The 20956-nt window shown below is 49.1% G+C and overlaps 1 protein-coding gene across 1 annotated transcript in view; it reads left to right on the forward strand.

Moving 5' to 3' along the window:
- The window catches only part of LOC125942986 (TNF receptor-associated factor 6-B-like), a 172855-nt gene extending 152132 nt beyond the window's left edge, over positions 1-20723 (forward strand). The window contains exons 2-3 of the mRNA XM_049661274.1: positions 14479-14701; positions 20312-20723. Coding sequence (XP_049517231.1) covers positions 14479-14701; positions 20312-20723 — 635 coding nt within the window. The remainder of the gene's footprint in view (positions 1-14478; positions 14702-20311) is intronic.
- The last annotated feature ends 233 nt before the right edge of the window (positions 20724-20956 follow it).

A 20956-nucleotide genomic window follows, 5' to 3' on the forward strand; every position in this document is an offset into this window, starting at 1 on the left:
TGCTTAGGCTGTGGTCGTGTCCTGCTAACCTGCGAACACGCTCACCGTGATTGCCTCTCGCTGATTTTTTTCGACAGTGAACTGGCGTGCTCCCTAGGAGTGAAATATACCCTATGTTATTTTCGAGGTACATCCTGGGTATCTTCATGCATGTAAGGAGAAGCACCATCAGGAGATGTAGTGTGATTTCAAGCTTTCACGTCGTAAGGGCTCTCTACCATTGGCTGGCCACCCTCACATAAATAACAGGGTTGGCAGAAATTAGCTCTTACCAACAACTATAGCCTGAGAGTTTCTTGTGAATACGGGGCACAGGACCAAACTCAGAAAGGTTTTGGCTCGTAAATGCTTTCGCCAGTGCCCGGCCGCCTTCCCTAATGGTAAGTGCAGCATCAGGGTTGACTGGCATTCGCGCTTATATGAGCAGTGTTGGCGTAACGTATTTTTGGTCAGTACGTCCCGTACGATAATAAGATACGCAATTTCACTTTTGGTTGGTTCTTCGCTTGCATGACGTATTCATTAAGGTCGTGTCCACTCCTGGCGACGCTCATGGTGGCTGCCCTTGTATTTTCACTCCTTTCAGTACTGTAGACATCACAGTCGGCCCTTATCAGCGAGCCTTCGCGCATGAATAATCTTATCTACTGTAAACGTAATTTGTTTTGTAAAATTCAGTTTTTGGTACCGCCCGTCTCGTCTGTGTCTTTTTTGCTGTGTATTGCGCTTTCCGTTTTCTATACTTACCAGCGCCCCTCGGGGAAAACAGAATATAACGACTAGCTGCATTTAGTTTTAAGCCACATTGCTTATCGCAGGTCATAATATAACCGTGTTGTTAAAATATATGAGATAAACATCAATGAAAGGTGAATGTTTACAAGATGTACTTTAATGCAATTTGTCCGATTAAGTCATCCGTCGGTTTAATGAGGGGAACGTATAAAGTAATTTTATTGCGATAGCAATTATATGGACACTTCCACCAGATTTCTGCCGTCGGCGTCGCCGTCGCCGTCGCCGTGAGGTTTGTATAGAGAAAATCTTCGCCGCGCGCCGTATGCCCGAGCGGAAGCGTGCGGGGACGCACGCTGTCACGGAGAGCGAACGCACTCAATATCCCACGCGCAAGCAAGGAAGCGGGAAGCGAGCGCCGAAGGGAGCGGGGGGGGGGGGGGGGGGCACTTTTACTCTGCCAACAACCGCGTTCGTCGCTCGCTCCGCACCGTCTCTTATCTCCACACGGCTCTGACCTTTATGCGCTGTGCATTCGCCGCTCAGTTTCCGTTGAAGCGATAGACCACACGTACCTTCGCCCGCTGCGGCGTATATGCGCTTGCTGCCAGCGTTTCGACAGTCGTTGTCTGCAGTCATTCAGTGTGATATATTCATGTTTGTTTGTGCGCGCTCACACCACAGTTAGCAATAGTCGGGCCACATTTTCCAACGCACGCTACACATGCAATGCTGCCCGGATCGGCAGTGCAGCGCCACAGGTGTGTCCCTTCGCACGCGCTGCCCACGGTAAGCGCTTCTCATCAACACCACCATTTCACACGCGCCTTCTCGTGGTCATCGAGTCTCTCTTCATGTCGGTCTACTTACGCCGCAGCACACCTGCTTACTTAATCAGCTCATGTTTACTACAATTCATATTGCTACCAAAGCCGCTCACCTTACTTCGTATGACATTGCTGTGTTGCTATCGCATTCATTGCTTCGCCCTTAGGGCGAAACTGTGACATTTTTTTTGCTGTCACCGTTTGCGCGTACTGGAAGGCAAAGCCTTTGATGCACAAGCTTACGCCCAATCTAGAGCTAATAGAATAATAAAACATTGCTTTCAATATCAATCACTGAGGCGACAAAGCTGATGAAGCGCGACGATATTGCGGTTATAATGGCAGAGGTGAGCTCGAAGAGTCGTTACGTGTGTATGTGGACAGCATGTGAGTGCCAGAGCCCGATGGTCGTAACGAAGATGCGTCTTTGCAGAAATGACCTGAGTGACCTCGGTGCCTAATGCAGAAACGGCCCTAACAGCGCAAGGCACATCGCTGTGGCGCTGTACTAGCGACCAATTGCTCGCAAGCGCTCTAAGGATCACACCGATGTCAAATGTGACATCCGGTTAAAAAAAAAAAAAACGTTCAGCGCCATCAAGGAGCAACTGTCGCCTAACCTGCGTTTTCGATAAAATGCTCCAAGTGACAACAGAAAACATACTTTGCGTTTGTTCACAGGAAAAAAAATATATTTAAATATACTTTTTTTAACATTATTTTACAACTACAAAACGCTCTCCTTCCTTAATAAGGCAAAGAACTGCAGACTTATTTTCAGCCGTAAGAAAGTTTAGCAGATCGCGGATGGAGCTGATTATTCGATATACAGTGAGGTTTTCAATGAATGCCCGATAGACACTAAACAGACACAGCTAAATGTTTGTTTGACCCGCCGTGGGGAATTAGCGGTTATGGTGTTGCGCTGCTAAGCACGAGGGCGTGGGATCAAATCTCGGCCGCGGCGGCCGAATTTCGATGGGGGCGAAAGGCAAAAACGCCCGTATACGGTGCACTGGGCGCACGTTACGGAACCCCAAGTGGTCAAAATTTCCGGAGGCCCCCAGTAAGGCGAGCCTCATAATCAAATCGCGGTTTCGGCAAGTAAAATCCAAGAATTTAATTTTTATTAGTGTTTGTTATTTGTATTCATTTCTACGTGGCAGAAACTTACTTTGTAGGAGCCGAAAACATCTCAATTTATGCCACAATCTGCTTGATGATTCCCAAATTCAAAATGTGAGTGATTAGCACCTTCCACAGAGGTATTACTGTTCAAGTCCGTTTTCGTGTTCGGAATCGCCACAGCAAGCGCAAATACTTCACAACATGTACAAATCGCAATAAAAGAGAACCGGAAGTGGAAAAAGCTCGTCTTGTTATCATTTTGATCACCACGAGGCTTTTTTTTTTAACGAGAAGGAAGAACTCCGGCATAATAAGACTCAAATAAAAAAGGAAAGGAAATGGCATGGCTGTTCTTTGTAGCCGAATGCGGGACGTTCATTGCTACAGGTTAGCCGGATATTTCGGACATCTCACCCTACGTTGTACGCATCGGCACGACTGACGACCGGCGCACACGCGCGCCCGTGAAGTTCATAGTTTCCTACGGCAGTTGCTAGAAGGAACTATGGCGCTGCGATTGTTCCGTAAACCTGGGACTGATGCTTAGTCTAATCTTCGTATTTGCGGCTTCAGACGTTCTTGTGGCCTTATTTATTACGATTTAGCTTTCTAAATTTCCACGTTGTCAAATGTCGAACGCCGAGAAGTCGCCGTGCCCGTACAGACAGAATTCTGGTCTATTTGGAACGCTGGACTACGTTTTCCACTGCCATTTTTGGCAATATTGCCGTTCTCTTCCATTGCGATAACGATTACTATATGGACACTCCAGGTGACGTTTTGCAGTCGCCGTGACATTTTGTATGAAGTCCAAGTGCTATCGGTGTGAGCGGCACGCGTGCCGTATGCGGCGGGTGCGAGGGCTGCCGTGCGAGGGCGAGATGAGAAGGATAGTGGCATGGTTGGCTTAGTCTTCCCACGTTCATTATGTTGGAGGTCACGTGATGGAGCGTGTGCGCTAGTGGGGCCGAGCATGCGTCTGTTCCTCCAGCCGGGCCTTTATGGTTTCTGTATTTAGTATTTAGCACTTAGGCTTCCGTATTTAGGGCCATACGCGGCCTGCGCAGCGTATAACTTGGAGGTCAGGTGTGTTGTAGCCAGGCGGGAAGAAACGCAACGGCCAGATGATGATGAATCACACAACTGCACGTGTAATGATGTCTTTCCGACGTGGTATATCTGAAGCAGAAGAAACACACGCGCGGCCACATCACCGACCACGCGCCGTAATGGCACGTACGCACTAGCGGCAAAACTAAAGCTTTAGGCAAAACGCAGCAGCGGCAGGGCAGCCCACGACCGGGCTCGACGCGCCAGTCGAGCCCGGCGGTGGGCGTCCACACCAACAGACCGATCCCACCGACCAATCTGCGCATGCGCCGGTTTTCCGGAAGTAGCACTGCCACCATCTTGGTTGCAGTCAACTGGTCAACCACACCACCGCAGTTAGAGTGACCTATCGCAGTCCGCGCTCGTTGAGTACTGCGCACGAGCTTCCCGGACATCTCAGCGACTCCACCAGAGAAACATTCGACATGTATTTTTAGAAATTACATCGCCTGTTCATTGCAGCATGCGAGGCGAACGTTGAAAAGTGCCTGCTGCTCTTTATTTCGGTTGTTACCCGCTGATTACGCGTTGAGTATCGTATTTGTGCGAGCTTTGTATGTAGTACATGCTGACGTACGTGGTCGTTTTGCGTTACTATTTTTGCACACGTGCATCTCGGTGACTGCAACGTTATGTTTGCTTTGCGACGGACAAAATAGGATTTGTTTACCTGTTGGAGACAGGTTTGAAATGCGCCGAAACTTTCATGCCCTAATGATGCCTAATAACCCACATGGGTTTCGCGCACTACTTGCAGACTTCGGTAACAGCGATATCTAGTTCTTAGCTAAACTAGGCGGCGATTTTAGCAGATAAATGCCGATAGCCAATCATCGATAGCCAATCAATAGCTAATCCATAATCGATCAATAATCAATAAATTACTGAAAATTCTGGGGATGACTTGGTAGTGCTTAGCCTAGCCCAAATACGTAGCCATTACCTTGCGATAGCCAATCGATAGCCAATAAATAGCTAATCGATAATCGATCAATTAATAAATCCTGGAAAATGCTGGGCATGACTTGGTAGTTCTTAGCTTAGCCCAAATACGTGACCAATACCTTGCCTTAGCCAATCAATAGCTGATCGATAAATAATCAATAAATTTCAGGAAATGCTGGGGATGACTTCGTAGTGCTTAGCCTAGCCCTAATACGTGACCAATACCTTGCAATAGCCAATCAATAGATCATCATCATCAGCCTATATTAATGTCCACTGCAGGGCGAAGGCCTCTCCCTGCGATCTCCAATTACCCCTGTCTTGCGCTAGCGTATTCCAACTTGCGCCTGCGAATTTCCTAACTTCATCCCACCTGCTTTTCTGCCGTCCTCGACTGCGCTTCCCTTCTCTTTGTATCATTTCTGTAACCCTAATGGTCCAACGGTTATCCATCCTACGCATTGCATGGCCTCCCCAGCTCCATTTCTTCCGCTTAATGTCAACTAGAATATCGTCTATCCCCGTTTGTCCCCTGATCCACACTCTGATCTCTGATCAATAGATAATTGATAATAAATCAATAATGAATAAATTCCGGAAAATGCTGGCGATGACTTGGCAGTTCTTAGCCTAGCCCAAACACGTGGTCAATACCTTGCGATAGCCAATCAATAGCTTATCAATAGCTAACCGACAATCGATCAAGAATCAATAAATTTCTGGAAACACTGGGGATGATTTGGTAGTGCTTAGCCTAACCCAAATACGTGGCCAATACCTTGCGATAGCCAATCGATAGCCAATCAATAGCTAATCGATAATTGACCACTAATCTATAAATTCCGAGAAATCTAAGTATACGGCTGTTTTCGCATTTTGCCCCCATCGAAATGCGGCCGCTATTCGTCCCCGTGTTTCTTCTCGCGCTGTGTATTACCAGTACCACCTATTAATCCGTTGGATACACGTCTCTCGGAGCTTTTGCTCTTTAATAAAGAAAGAATCCGAAGCCTTTGTCCCTTGTTTGGTTGTTGTAGCACCCAGGAACGCAGCAGGTCAATCCACCCATCGCACGATGGCTCTACGCGAACCATAAAAATTGCCAAAAATTGTTCAGAAACAGGACGCACAGGCCATCCGGGCGGCTGGAGCGGCCGGATGACTACAAGTACCAGCATGCACCGCGGCAGCGGTGGCGTCGTGAAACTGGCCGGTGGGATCGGTCTATTGGCGGCTCGCCGCTGCGGCAATCACGTGACAGACTAGACTCCTCTCCCCTTCTCGAACTATCGGTCAGCTCCGTTAGCTCCGCCCGGGTGCTGACGCGTGCAGACGATAGTACGAAACTAGTTTCCGGCAAAAACCGTGCGCGAGTACGAAACCAGCGGTCGGTCGGGTTTCCCCCGCGCACGTCACGGAACCTGTTTCCTGCGCACACGTCACGGAAGCGGGCCGCTGACATTGGTCTCTTTCATCCGCGGCACGCGGCAAACGGCAAAAAAAAAAAAAAAAAAAAAAAAAAAGTCGTTCCGGGAGCGATTCCTCCCGCGGCAAGAAAAACCTGTTTCGCGGCTGCTATTGCGGCGCGCGTCGTGTCGCCGGCGGCGCACCGCGCGCGCTTTGCCGCTAGTGTGCACGTGCCATAACGTGGAACTATCTCTCCGCGCTTTGATTAGATACCACCATCAATGGCACTCACGGGGACTCGTGCGTTAGATGGCAGCATCTACGATAACCTGCGGTGGTTCCACGGCTAAGTACGAGCTGAGATCGCTGGAGGCATCATGCGCGCTAGAGTTACTGTATACGGTTTCCTTTAGGGAGCTCCCTAAAGGGAGCCTTTACAGTAAAGCACGGTGTAAAAAAGGAAGGTGATCCGACGGCGGCGCGAGGCGCGGCCACTTAGTGTGACTCTACGCACGCCACTGCCGCAAGGGGCAGCACCTGTTCTGGGGGCCACTTTTTCGCCCGCTTTGCTGGCGCTTTTATGGGCACGCGTGGCAGAAGTACTTTGTTTCGATGAATATATGTCGTTCGCCTGCTTAAAATGACTCTACTTGGTTGGAGGAACGTCCCATTATATTTCTACCGACATTCCGATTGACTCCGACGCGGCGAGCAGCGGTAAGCGCAGCGCGCCGTCTGCTCGAGCAGACGACGTGTCTCTCGCGTTCGAAATGACGGTATTTTGACTGTAAGTGGCATGAAACCTTCTACCTGCTCAGGATTTGGCGTCTAAATAACGAAAAATTGCATATCTTTGGGTATGGGTGTTTAAATGCTGACGGAGGTCGTAAATTATCCACTGTTGCGCCGCTTCTCCAAGGCCTCCTGAACACGTGCTGGCCCTAGCGGCGGCGCTCACTTCCGGTCACACGAAGTGGCCGCTCTCTCGCCCCAGCGCGGGCGCGCCGTCGGAACACCTATCTTCTTACACCGTGCTTTACAGTAATTCTAATGCGCGCTGTCTTCCAGCGCGCCTAGTGTTGGAGGTCGCGTGAAATAGGTTTCGGAAATGCGGTGAAGCGAGCGGTAGTACGAAGCCTTCGCTCGCAGCTGCCGACACTCCTTATTACGCCAGCGTTGTTGCCGTGAGTGTTCACGAACATCGAGTGAGAATGGTTAATGGTTGTCGGTGCGCGCGTGATACCGTACTTGTTTAGTTAGCGTATATTTACTGCAATATATACGGCCTGTACAACTACGAACCTTACTTTTTGTAATCGTTACTTCGTAATCGATACTTCGTCCAAACTGCGACATTTTATTATTATTATTTGAAGTTAAAGGTGTAATTGAATGCGCGAGACTGACTCGAACTACAAAAATGCAGAATACAGCACGGAGCCTCTCACGCACATACAAAATGCTTCGCCTTTAAGAGTGGAATGCGATAGCGTTGTCGGGCGCCGTTGTCGCGACACCCAATTTTCTGGGACACGGCACCCAGTAAAAACAATGATGGGCCGATCCCTGCGCCAGTGCCGGGCAGAGCAATGGCTCATACCTCCGTAAGGCAGATGCTACAACAGTGACTCATCAATGGTTCATATGCCCGTAAGCAAGTAAAAATGAATTTGTATTTTAGTTGCCACGTCAAAAATTCTTCTCTCGTATATTCAAATTACATTCCTACGCTGTCATATCTGCAGGTTGTGCGTAAATCAGATTGCGTGGAAGTGGTTCGGGATGATTTTTTTCTCTCGGAAGACGCTGCCGGCGGCGGACGCGGACACCGAATTTTCTGCTACACGGGGCCCTCAAAGCTATCGCGTTAAAAAGAAGTTGCAGGACCCGTTCCCACGCGTCACGTTGGATTGAAGATATATCAAGAGAAAATTACAATAGAAAGAAAAGAAGGTATAAAGATTTAGTGAAAGTTATTGCGAAAACAGTAAAGATGTACATATGGCTGGATGGATGTAAAACTTTAATAAAAGTCCTGAGGTACGCGACTCAGCGCGCAGCGGGCCGCTCCCAGGCTGGGACAGTCAGGCCATGCCCGACCGCCGCATCGTGGGCCCTCTGGACAGCCCATAGTTGCGCCCCGGCATCGGGGCTCCTGATAGCGGAGAACCACTTGTCCTCATTGATTTTATATACGTATGTGTGTGTATCGGTGCGTTATACTGCATAACATGGTATGCTGAGGAAAGCTTATGAAGTTATCGGTAGGTTTGGTGCAGCTCGGATTTCTTTGTTTATGTATGCGAACATGTCTTCGTGTTTTGCTGCACTTGCCCCAAAGACATTTTTTTTTTTTTTTGCGGAGAACGCTTTAGTGGAAATTTAGTGGACTCAATGCTAGCGTGAATTAGCTTCTATTTCAGTATATTGCAGCCAAGCACTTCAACAAAATTACGTGTTTTACCTGGCATGTACGTGATGATGTAGTATCGTCAACATCATGTTATTGCCTTGATACTGGATGGGTTCTCGTAGCTGCTGTTGCCAGTAGCTTATGAAAAAGGAAATACAGAATGACAGTGGGAAACAAATTAGAGCACAGGGTTCATTTATTTTGCCGACTACCATCATCCACTAAAACGGTGCTCATGGCATCAATTCAGCAACACACATCAATCACAATATACTCTATTTGAAACACACATAACAATAACACATTCACACAAATACATTAAACGAGCCCCAAAAATTTCCGGAAGGAATATGCTGGCGATCGTCGCCAGTGGTTTTTCCATTTAACTGCACGATCGTCCGGGACATGTCCATACGGCGACTAGCTCGCAGCGCTTACAGGGGACTTCCACGGCAAGACTCGTCCAAGTATACCAGCACCTGGAGAACCGAGGCCTTATCTACCGCAACATCCGAGATAATAGTGCTGCCGAGTAGACGACAGGCAAAAGTAAAACGCCGCACGAGATGAGGAGCGAATTGATGCTGCCGCCATAGTGTGCTGTTGCGTGCGTACACCGCCGTACCGCCGGCTACCCTGGTTAATTGGGACAAACCTGGTAGAAGAAGAGGAAGGATGTCACAACGAGGATCAATGATGCTCACTGCAAGGGTTACGTCTGGCCGACACAGAAAATGGAAAAATTCTTACAGTATATCAAAAACACTGCTTTTTATGGTTCTGGCTTTTCTGATGCGGCTAAGACGTGTTCTTCACAGTTCATCGAATATGTTTCAGAATACCCATCATGCCTTCTACGACTTTAAAGTGAGTAAAGTGGAAATTTATCTGTTACTTTTCTTGCAAAGGAGGTTTTTCAATGAAGAAGTATTGCCCAAAGAATAGTGAAGTGATAAAGAAGCACTGTTGAATAATTCTAGAAGAGACTGGGCTTGTAATACACAACAGCAGAATACTTGAACACCGCACAGTACGTATACTCCTCTAGTTACTTCGAGAGAGAGAGAGAGAGAGAGAAACAACTTTATTTAAATAAAGATCGTGCTTGGTCACTGTGGGTGGAGCCCCTCTTCCAGGACCCCACTGGCTATTGCTGCGCGTCGGGCATGGTCGAGGGTCGCCAATTGGCTTCCCAAGTCCAGTTCGGAGAGTCGCGCCTCCCAAGACCAATTGCTAAGTGTATCGTTAAGTAGCGGCGAGACGGCGTCTGCCGGACGCTGCACGCATTGGTGAGTGATGTGTTCTAGTGTCGGGGTGGAGTCGCACCATGGACATCTCTCGCTGTGTTTGTTAGGAAATATTTTGTGCAGTCTATGTAAGTGTGGGTAGGTGTTTGTCTGTATTCGGCGCCAGTCCCTCGCCTGTCACCGGTTGAGCTTGGGGTGAGGTGGAGCTTTGGTTCGCCTTCCTAATCGTTGTGCCTCAAGTATGTCTCTCGGTGTGCTGCCGGGTGTTGGAGAGGCGTCCGTTCGAGCGGTATGTATCGCGGCTCGGCCTGTTATACCTCGAGCCACACGATCCGCCCGATCGTTGCCTTACACTCCGGTGTGCGCGGGACACCAGGTTATCCCGTGATCCATTTGGAGTCTTGGTCCTAGTATACGAAAGATCCCGGCCGGTAGAACTCCCCGAAGGAAGAGCCGGCAGGCGTCTTGCGAGTCTGTGAGTATATAAGCCGACTGGATCTTGGTCTCAGCGTCTCGGATGGCTACGGCTATGGCCGTCGTTTCCACCGTGGCGCTTCAAGTCGTGCGTACGGACGCTGCTACGATCGGTCTGCCCCGGTTTGTCGCGACAGCCACATAAGTGGGAGTCGCTGTCTCACCTCTGGGGTATAAGCCCGCGTCAGTAAAGAATGTGTCTGCGTCCTCCTGCCTTTTGCGCAGGATGGCTGCTCGGGCTTGTCGGTGTTTCACGTGGAAGTGAGGCTTCATGTGACGTGGGATGGGGTTCACATGGATTCTTGCTCGTAGATCAAGTGGCATAAGTATGGTCTCGTCTCCGCGGAACTGTGGCGTTAGAGGGTATCGTAGTCGTGTTAGCACGGAGCACCCGTGGGGTGTTGCGTTTAGTCTTTCGCGCTGGGCCATGAGTGTGGCCTCGGCGCGTTCTTCGTATATGTTCATCATGCCCAGCTCGTTGAGATGGTCAGTGCTCGTGTTTTCAGGCAGGCCGAGTGCCGCCTTGCAGGCAATCCGGAGCCGTCGATTTGCTTGGTCGATGTCAGTTTGTCGGGCCGCTTGGAAAGGAAGAGCGTAAGAGATTCTGCTTATGACATAGGCCTGTACTAATTTCATAGTGTCTGTCTCCGTCATTCCCTCTCTGCTACGTGATATTCTGTTAATGAGGCTAGTAACACTGCGAACCGTGCTCTTAAGTTTGGACAGGGCGATGCCGGCACTGCCTGTTTCCTGTATATGCATTCCGAGCACTCGTAGCTGCTGGACTTTTCGGATGGGTTCTCCGTCTAGAAGTAGTTGTAATGGCGGAGCTCTGTTGGCTAGGGTTCTTAGTGGCCGAATATGTATGTATTCTGATTTGCTCGGTGCGCATTTCATGCCGGCATGTTTTGTGTATAATTCGACCGTGTCTAGGGCTTGCTGAAGTGTCTTTTGTTTGTCCCCGTATGAGCTTTTGGTCGCCCAGAGCGTAATGTCGTCGGCGTAAATTGCCACGCCGAGGTCTTCGTCTTCCTGTAACCGTAGGACGAGCTTGCGCATTCCAATATCGAATAGGAGCGGATACAAAATTGCACCCTGAGGCGTGCCGCGGCCCGGCAGTTCATATGGGAGTGACCGTGACGCTCCGAGCGCAATTGTTGCAGTGCGGTCACGCAGAAAGTCCTGAATGTAATGAAATGTTCTTTCTCCGCATCCCACGCCCTCAAGGCCTTCTAGTATGGCGCAGTGAGATATGGTGTCAAAGGCCTTTTGAACGTCAAGGGCGAGCAGGATTCTGTCTAGGCTGCCCGGGGGAGGGTCGAGGACCTCGTCTTTTACCATGAGGAAGACGTCGTGTACAGAGACTCCCTTGCGAAAGCCGAACATCGAGTCGGAAAGAAGGCTGTTACGCTCGAGGTGATTCTCCAGCCGGGTGTGCTCGACTCTTTCAAAGAGCTTGCCCATGCACGATGTTAATGAGATGGGCCGCAGCTGGCCGATCTCTCACGGCTTACCAGGTTTTGGGATCATAATGATGTTGGCCGATTTCCATGGCTCTGGTACCCGACCTCCCTTCCTCCAGACCTGATCGTTGAACAAATGCACAAGCTGTCCGATGGCAATGTCACTGAGTTTGCGAAGCATTGCATTATTGACGCGGTCTGGCCCTGGTGCTGTGTTCCTTTTGAAAGTCTGCGCGGCTGCGTAAAGGGGATGGGGGCGTCTAGATCTTCGTTGGCTTCCCCCATGGTATTCTTTGGGTGCTGTTGTAGGTATTTGAGCCTCACCGGTGTAGGTGGTCTTGAGTTGTTGCAACAGCTCAGTCTCCGTGCCTTGCTACTCTCCACTGAGTCGCCGCATGACATTAGCTGTTTCCGTGCGCGTACTCGTCGGATCCAGCATGCATCGCAGTATGGCCCATGTCTTCTTGGTGCTCAGTGTGCCTCTGAGGGAGTCACAGAAGCTGTGCCAGTTGCTGTAACTGAGTGTTGGAGCGTAGGTGTTTGCTTCTTCCGCCAGTTGGTCGATTCGTCGCCTTAGGTTACGGTTGTGGCGCTGTCTTTTCTCCCTCTTGCTGAGACTTCTACGAGCTTCCCAGAGAGGGGCTAGGTGGTTGTCTATAGCCGGCGTGTGTGGTGTGGTTCGGAGCTCCTTAGTGGTGGCAGTATAGAGTTCCTTTAGGAAACTACTCCACCCTTCTGCCGTAGTGGGTGTCGACGGGGCTGTCAATCTCGTATCTGAACGTGGACGATGAAATAAAACGCCGCGACTAATGCTTTCAGCAAGCTGTAACAGATTTTAAGAGGAAGACAATTTGGTGTTGCAGAGCTTTGCTGAGATGGCAATTCAGTTGTGCGGAAGCCCGCAAAGTGGAGAAAAATTTTAAAAGAGAAAATTGTCATCCTCCAGACTGTAGCACGTAGCTTCAAAGTGTCCATGTACTTCAAGTTGTTGATTCGTTCGTCATCGTGCTGCGATATACTGGCCTCCTGGTTAGCTCAGATGGTACAAAACAAGCCGTAAATGTGATTTGGCTATATTATAAACTACATTATTCGGTTTTTCCACTAAGTGGTCCCAACGGCTATAATATACACAGAACAACAAAATCAACTGTACATGTATATCTGCAGGTGCCTAGCGCCCCTCGATGCGACTACCGCCTGGTGCTTGGCTCGTTGCACGGGGCATAACACTTTCTTGGTGTTGCACGGAAACACGGTGTCTGTGACGCACATCTCAGCAAGCAGGTAGCACTCGGCCTTCGGGAACAGTCTCCTACGATGCCATACGCAGCTGTTGCGAGCGCGTTCGTTGCCCTTGGTCCACGGCTTGACCTCAAGGTCCCCATTGTCTGGGAGGACGTCCTCAATGTCAAGTTGCTGGACACGTAGGACACGTCGTCTTTGGCCCCCTCTGGACACGCGACGAGTAAAATCGACGAAGGCGTCTTGTAGGATGGAGACTCATCCGAGATGGTATAAGCGCAGCCAAGGGGGAGACCGCGAACTTCGATGCCGCCATGTACATCGAAGACCATGGCTAGAACTAAAGCTGATGCCGTTCTTTTCCGCGATGCATCTAAAAGCGCGAGCTGGATTTTCTATGCCACGTGAGCCTCTTGCGCGAAAACGCGAGGGCATGGCCTCATTGTCGTTTTTCCTTTTCCTCTACTCCATTTTAAGCTTTCTTCAGTAGCGCATTCTGATGTCTATACGGGCTGTACGCTAAAACTATTTGACACGGCGCGGCGCTTGCGTCACTGCAGGAGTGCCATGCTCCGGCCTCAAAGGTCGCCACATGTAGCTACCACGGCAACTAAAAGTACCGAACCTTGGCGCCTGAACATTTTACCTTTGCTCCAAAGTTTATTAGTCGCGGTTTCCAATAGCGCGGCATATGTTGAATGAGAGACGGAGTAAACGCTCCATTTGCAAGTAGGGTGGTGGTATATGGTAGGTTTCCAACCTCGCGCGAATGTGCCAATCTCGAAGTTCGGTCTAACATATTGCACTTAATTCTTCTCATTCACCTAATGAACCCTGAGAGTGAATGAGTGAGTGAAAACTTTATTGAAAATAAATAAAAGAAGGCTAGCAACCATTTCATTTTGAACGTGAGCACCCAACGAAGTGCCTGACCAACTGCCAGCTGCATAAATTTTCAAATAATTTTTCAATGTTTCAATCACGTTTTATTATTACATAAGAAAGAAGAGTCGCCGCACGGATCCCACCTTTAGACAGCCTTTTCTTTTGCGTTATTTTTTCTCTTCAATAAAGTTTTCCACTCACACCCATGGGCGCAAGTTGTATACTCGGCAAGCACATCCCCATTGATCCAAGCTAGTAGACAACGAGTCACTTTAGAGGTCAAAGTCGGTGTAGTGGTTAGGATCACTTTAGTGGTCAGATACAAACCGAAACTGGGTGAGCTTCCTGAAGAATGATTATTGCACTAAAAAGTAAAAGAAAGCAAATACAGAATGTGAAAAAGCGGGTGGCACTGATCGTGTTTTTGGCGCTGACTACGTCATCATCATCGTCATCACTATGAGCCACAGAAGCGAAAAAAGCCCACGTGTTCGCGCTGTTCAGTGAGCGTGCGAAGAGATTTAGATCAAACCTTCAGTTGCCGGCATGTACTGGTTCTCCAGGACAACAAGCCACAGCGGACTGCGGCTCGGACCAAGGTTGGGAGCCGATCGGCGACGCGGTGCCGTCGCGAGAGACGCCCGACATGGCTGTGGGTCCACGGCAGCAGTTTCGGTACCGCGTGACCGGTTTCGGCTGTCACACGGAGTACAGAACTATCGAGTTTCCCGAGGAGCTGTTCGCCACCCGCTTCTGTAGCTGGTGCGGCCTGGTGGAGAGCGAGATGTACATCCTGTCCTGCCTGCACGTCGTCTGTCCCAGGTCCCAGGAGAGGACGTTCGGCTTGACGTCGGCCTTCACCGTCTGTCTCATAGACAAGGAGATGCTCTCGCTCTGCATGACCGGGATCATACCGAACAACGTGCGTTTCAAACGCGTGCGGGTTGCAGCCCAGGACGCCGAGGCTGTGCTCTGGAGAAGCGACTGCGCCACCCTCGACGACCTGCTGATCCCTGCTCACGACAGCTTCCGCACCAGGTGTTATCGGCTCCTCCGAACTGCGTGGAACATGCATGACGACATTGAACACTGCTTTTGAAACTCACACTCATCTAGCAACTCTTCGCGGAACGCTGCAGCTCTTCCGATGAAACGTTTCCCGCTATATTATAAGTAAATGTCGCCTTCCAAAGAAAAAAACTGACGATGTCATCAGTCATTTGAGAAAGCTGAAAAATTGTTCCTGCAGTTATCGCGGCTGAGTTGTGGTTGCTTACCGTGCCAATAATAAGGACATTGCGATGTGCAGAATATAGTAATCTTAGTTCTTCAAATGCAGCGGCTGTGTAGGAAGATCTGCATAAGAAAAGACACTGAAGAGGTTTATAGATAGCCAAAAAGTATTTTCTGAGCGACAAAAAAAAAAAACTATTTTTCATTCTGTTACAATCTTGATGTTAAGCCGCGACCATGAAGTGCTCGAGGAGCCACATTATACTTTTTGATTCTTTTCTTCGATTTTCTTCATGCAGGCACGACTTCATTCAAACCAATAAAATGAAGTAAAAAGTAGAGGTAAAAATACTATGTTAAATAATACGTCCCCAGTGCAATGTGATCACTGTATTGCATGCCACGCGCTTTTCCCGCTTTCTTGACACTTTCGTGTGCCGCAGTTTCCTGCCCTTCAGTTTTGTGTGAACTTTTGGCATTCTTACAAAAAAGGTCTAATGCCTTAAATTCATCATTTGATACCCCGGCCTTCTGTGACACAGTGGAGTGTCGGCACAGGCGCTTTGTCGGACAAAAAGGGTCTGAATACACGTTTGTTTTATTCGTTTGCTTCCTTTCTTTATTCTTACACTATTTACTTTGCAGCAGAAGCCAGCAGCATCGTATAGACAGTAGCGCGCTAATGCGAACATACATAGTATACTATTATTATATATATATTTTTTTGCTCGGTAGCCATATAAAGTTCTTCAAGCATGTTTTGCTATACGTGCTCGCGCATGAGGGTACATGAAGGTAATAATACTAAACCATAGGCTGGAACCGTTAATAAACCATTGCTATCAAACAAACCGATATGGTCTAGCCGCCGTGAGACTAGACATCAGTCACGGAGTCAATGCCTGTCGAAAACTATCATGGAACGAATAGACGAATAGCAATACTTGGCGCCATATAAGGGTGGACGTGCAAGGCGGCCATCTTGTGGATGGATTACCCTTGGCGCATATGATTTTCTCTTTCAGCAGGCTTTTATTTTATTGCGATAGCAATTATATGGACACTCCAAGCGCATTTTTGCCGTCGCTGTCGTCTTGAGCTTCCGTATAAAGTCCAACGGTGATAAAACTGTCGCCGGCCGCCGAACACTGTGTGTGCAAGTGAAAGCGTGCGAGGGTGAGCACGCAACCGCAGCTCCACCTCGCGCACGCGAGAGAGGAAGATGACCGGTAGCGCGCAATCTTCGTTCGCTCGCGGGGCATGGGGAGGAGGTGACGGAGACTAGGGTAGGAGGTGCGTTCTGCTCTTGCGGCTGCTACTGACGGAGCTTCCGCGCGGGCACCGTATCTTGAAAGTGATCTGCATTGTGGCCCAAGTGTACGCCGCGGGGACCTCATCTTCAAAGCGATCTGCGATGGCTACAAAGTGCAAAAGTGCACGCGCCGAGTGCCGGTAGCTTCCTATGCGTTGTGCTTTCGACGTTTAGTTCACGTTGAAGCGAGACGCCAGACAGCGCGAAGGTAAATTTGCCCGCTGATGCTGGCGCGCTTTCTCATTCCATCGTTTTAAACAGTTTCGGCGGTCATCGAGCGAGATGTGTTCATGTTTACCTGTGCGCGCTTGACACCGTGCTTGTTTATTTATTTAGTAAGCGACTACTCACAACTTTATACGCTCAAGTTGTTCCAGTATTTACGATGGTTAAGCAAATGTCAAACTCGCAAATTAGCGGTATTTTACAGAGTTTGCGGAGTTGTGATATCACTTTAGCTTGTGACTACAGATGCAAGAGATTTCCTGAAATTCAACATTGATTCCCTAAATGAAGGATCTGCTCCAGGTAGAAGGAGTACTCTAACGTTTTCATTTAAGTGTAACAACTATTAATTCCGGTCCACCGTAATAAAATCAAAACAATTTCTTTGTTTCCAAGTATTTAGACCTCTGTCCTCTTAGGAAACGGGGGATATAAGCAGAGCTATAGCGCCGGCAAAGCGTCAACGAAGAGATGCACATCAACGTTATAAGGCTAAAAACCAGTACACGTGGCAAAGCCGCAACATGCGCGTAAGTTGCGTACAGTATACCTTCGAACATTATAACGATGAACGCAGAGATTAAGAAGCTTGTTAACCGCACCTGGATGCGTCAGTTAATGCATGCGTCAGAATGGCTTATAATATGCATATCAGACATTCGTTTAAAAATCATGTCAGTATTTGATCATGGCGCTCCGGGAGGATATGAACGCAACTGTGTAATGTGGGGTGTCGACGTATTTCATTATTAAGGCGAAAAAGCCTTAGGTGGTTATGTTGGCGCTGCCATTGGCGGTGACCTTGCGGTAACCTTGGCGAGCCCGCTTCACTCAAGCCACGGCTGCTCTACGGTACTGGGTTACTAAGCTTGTGCCTAGTGCGTGCCAGCTTGCACACGTCACGTGGTCACAGAGAAGCGCTCGTGCCCCTGGTCGCGTTTTCTACGTCGTCTTCTTCCACAGCTGGTTCCGGTGCCGCTTATCATGCAAGCGTTCCAATACTGCCCCTCGCGCTCGTTCCACTGCTCGTGCACTCGTCGTTTTCTTCCACAGCAGGCTGGCTTTCGCCTTCACGTTTCACAAACGTGTAACTTTTGCCTAATTAAAAAAAAAATCACTGAGCGAATGTTCAGTGTACTGCGAAACAGTTAATTTTTTACAATCCTGGAACGACCTTCTGGCAGCCTAATGCGTCGCAACATGTACAAATTCGGCCATCAGTCGTGTTACTAAGCAAAACCTTCTGATTAATTGGCTAAATCGCCCCTTATAAATTGCTTTAATTTCAGCTATTCCTTCTTTCTAGAACTCTGTAAAAATAATAAACTTTTTTTTTTCTTCGTGCGACAAAACAAGCCGTAAATGTGACTTGACTATAGTATAAAATCAATTATTCGGCAGTTCCAGTGAGTTTTCGCAACAGCTATATTATACACAGAACAACAAATTCAACTGTACCTGTATATCTGCAGCTGTTCAGCGCCCCTCGGTGCGACTGCAGCCTGGTGCTTGGCTCGTTGCACGGGGCATAACACTTTCTTGGTGTTGCACGGAAACACGGTGTCTGTGACGCCCATCTCAGCAAGCAGGTCGCACTCGGCCCTCGGGAACAGTCTCCTACGATGCCATACGCAGCTGTTGCGAGCGCGTTCGTCGCCCTTTGTCCACGGCTTGACCGCAAGGTCCCCGTTGTCTGGGAGGACGCCCTCTATGGTCAAGTTGCTAGACACGTAGGACACGTCGTCTTTGGCCCCCTCTGGACACGCGACGAGTAAAATCGACGAAGGCGTCTTGAAGGATGGAGACTCATCCGAGATGGTAGGAGCGCAGCAAAGGAGGAGACCGCGAACTTCAATGCCGCCATGTACATCGATGCCCATGGCTAGAACTAATGCTGATGCCGTTCTTTTCCGCGATGCAGCTAAAAGCTCGACCAGGATTTTCTATGCCACGTGAGCCTCTCGCGCGAGCACGCGAGGGCATGGCCTCATTGTCGTTTTTCTTTTTCCTCTACTGCATTTTAAGCTTTCTTCAGTGGCGCACTCCGATGTGTTTACGGGCCATACGTTAAAGCTATTTGACACTGCACGGCGCTTGCGTCACTGCAGGAGTGCCATGCTCAGGCTCCAAAGCTCACCGCTTTTAGCTACCATGGTAACTAAATGTACCGAGCCTTGGGGCCTGAACATGTTACCTTTGCTACATGGGTAACATGTTCGCGGTTTCCAATAGCGCGACATATGTGAATGAAAGACGGAGTATACGCTCCATTTGCCATTACGTTGGTGGTATATGGAAGGTCTATGAACTCGCGCGAATGTGCCAATCGCGAATTTCGGTCTACCATATTGCACTTAATTCTTCTCATTCACTTAATGAGCCCTGAGAGTGAATGAGTGAGTGAAAACTTTATTGAAAGTAAATAAAAGAAGGCTAGCAACCATTTCATTTTGAACGTGAGCACCCAGGGAAGTGCGTGCCCAACTGCCAGCTGCATAAATTTTGAAATAATTTTGCAATGTTTCGATCACGTTGTATTATTACATAAAAAAGAAGAGACGCCGCAAGGACCCCACCTTTAGGCAGCCTTTTCTTTTGCGTTATTTTTTCTCTTAAATATAGTTTTCCACTCACACTCATTGGCGCAAGTTGTATACTCGGCCAGCGCATGCCTAGTGATCCAAGCTAGTAGACAGCGAGTCACTTTAGAGGTGAAAGTCACTTTAGTGGTTAGAATCACTTTAGTGGTTAGATACAAACCGCAAAATGGGTGAAGTGCCTGAAGAATGATTATTGCAATAAAAAAGTAACAGAAAGCAAATACAGAATGTGACAAAGCGGATGGCAGTGATCGTGTTTTTGGCACTGAGTCCGTCATCATCATCATCATCATCATTATGAGCCGCCGAAGCTAAAGAAGCCGACGTGTTCGCGCTGTTCAGTGAGCGTGCGAGGAGATTTTTCTTCAATGGGCTTTAGCCACAGGAACATCTGCGTGGCCCTCTGGTACTATATCTGTGACACAAAAAGACTACCCAGTTAATTCGCGAAATGAATAACTGCATAACTTATTAAATCGCTCATTGTTGTTTCGAAATTATTCTAATACCACCCAAACATTTTTGGCCGTTTTTTTACAATTACAATGATTTTAATTCTGTCTCTGCCCTGTAAATATCTTTCCAATTTATCATAAATGCTATACTACACCCTGATTTACTTTTTCGTTTAGTTTTTTTTTTCCGTCTCCCCCTTCCCTATAACCTTTAACCGCCGGCTTCTTGGCCAATCCCCCGTAGTTGGTAAGCGCCAAGGATGAGGATCAAGCAAGCAAGCAAGTAATATTTCGATCCGACTTAAATTCCAGTCCAACCTTCAGTCGCCGGCATGTATGGTTCTCCGGGACAACAAGCCACAGCGGACTGCGGCTCGGACCATGGTTGGGAGCCGATCGGCGACGCGGTGCCGTCGCGAGAGACGCCCGACGCGACTGCGGGTCAACGGCAGCACTTTCGGTACCGCGTGACCGGTATCGGCAGTCACACGGAGTACAGAACTATCGAGTTTCTCGAGGAGCTGTTCGCCACCCGCTTCTGTAGCTGGTGCGGCCTGGTGGCCAGCGAGATGTACATCCTGTCCTGCCTGCACGTCGTCTGCCCCAGGTGCCAGGAGAGGGCGTTCGGCTTGACGTCGGGCTTCACCGTCTGTCTCATAGACAAGGAGATGCTCTCGCTCTGCATGACCGGGATCATACCGAACAACGTGCGTTTCAAACACGTGCACTGCCCGAGCAAGGGCTGCGTCTACACGGGTCAGCTGAAGGACCTGAGCGACCACTTGGGCGAGAGCTGCGCCTTTCACCTGACGACGTGTACCAAGTGCGACGCCAGCGTCGCCCACAAGGACATGAGGAACCACTTTTGGGCGTGCGAGGGCGCTCCGGGCCTCTTTTTCCAGGCCACAGACTTACAGTCGCTCCTTGAGGACCTGGACAATGCCCGCAAGGAGCTGGGCAGCGCAGCGGTCTGTTCGGCGAGCGCAAATGCTGGAAAATTCGGTGGCCACGGTTACTGAGCTGTTCTCCAGGCTGAAGAGCCGCACCTTGCATTGGAAGCAGCGGGGCCTCTTGGACCGGACGGTGCCTTCGGCAATCGGCACGCACCCATTGAAGTGATCTGGATCCGATGGCAATGTCGAGCCACCTCGAAATAGAGAGCGCTACCCCGCAGCGTTTGTGCCCGTCCGGCACCATGTCGAGCAATCCAGAAAATTTTTATTTGCACATTTGGCGCATTCTTTGATAAAAT

Source organism: Dermacentor silvarum, chromosome 1 (genome assembly GCF_013339745.2).
Source record: "Dermacentor silvarum isolate Dsil-2018 chromosome 1, BIME_Dsil_1.4, whole genome shotgun sequence".
Classification (NCBI taxonomy): domain Eukaryota; kingdom Metazoa; phylum Arthropoda; class Arachnida; order Ixodida; family Ixodidae; genus Dermacentor; species Dermacentor silvarum.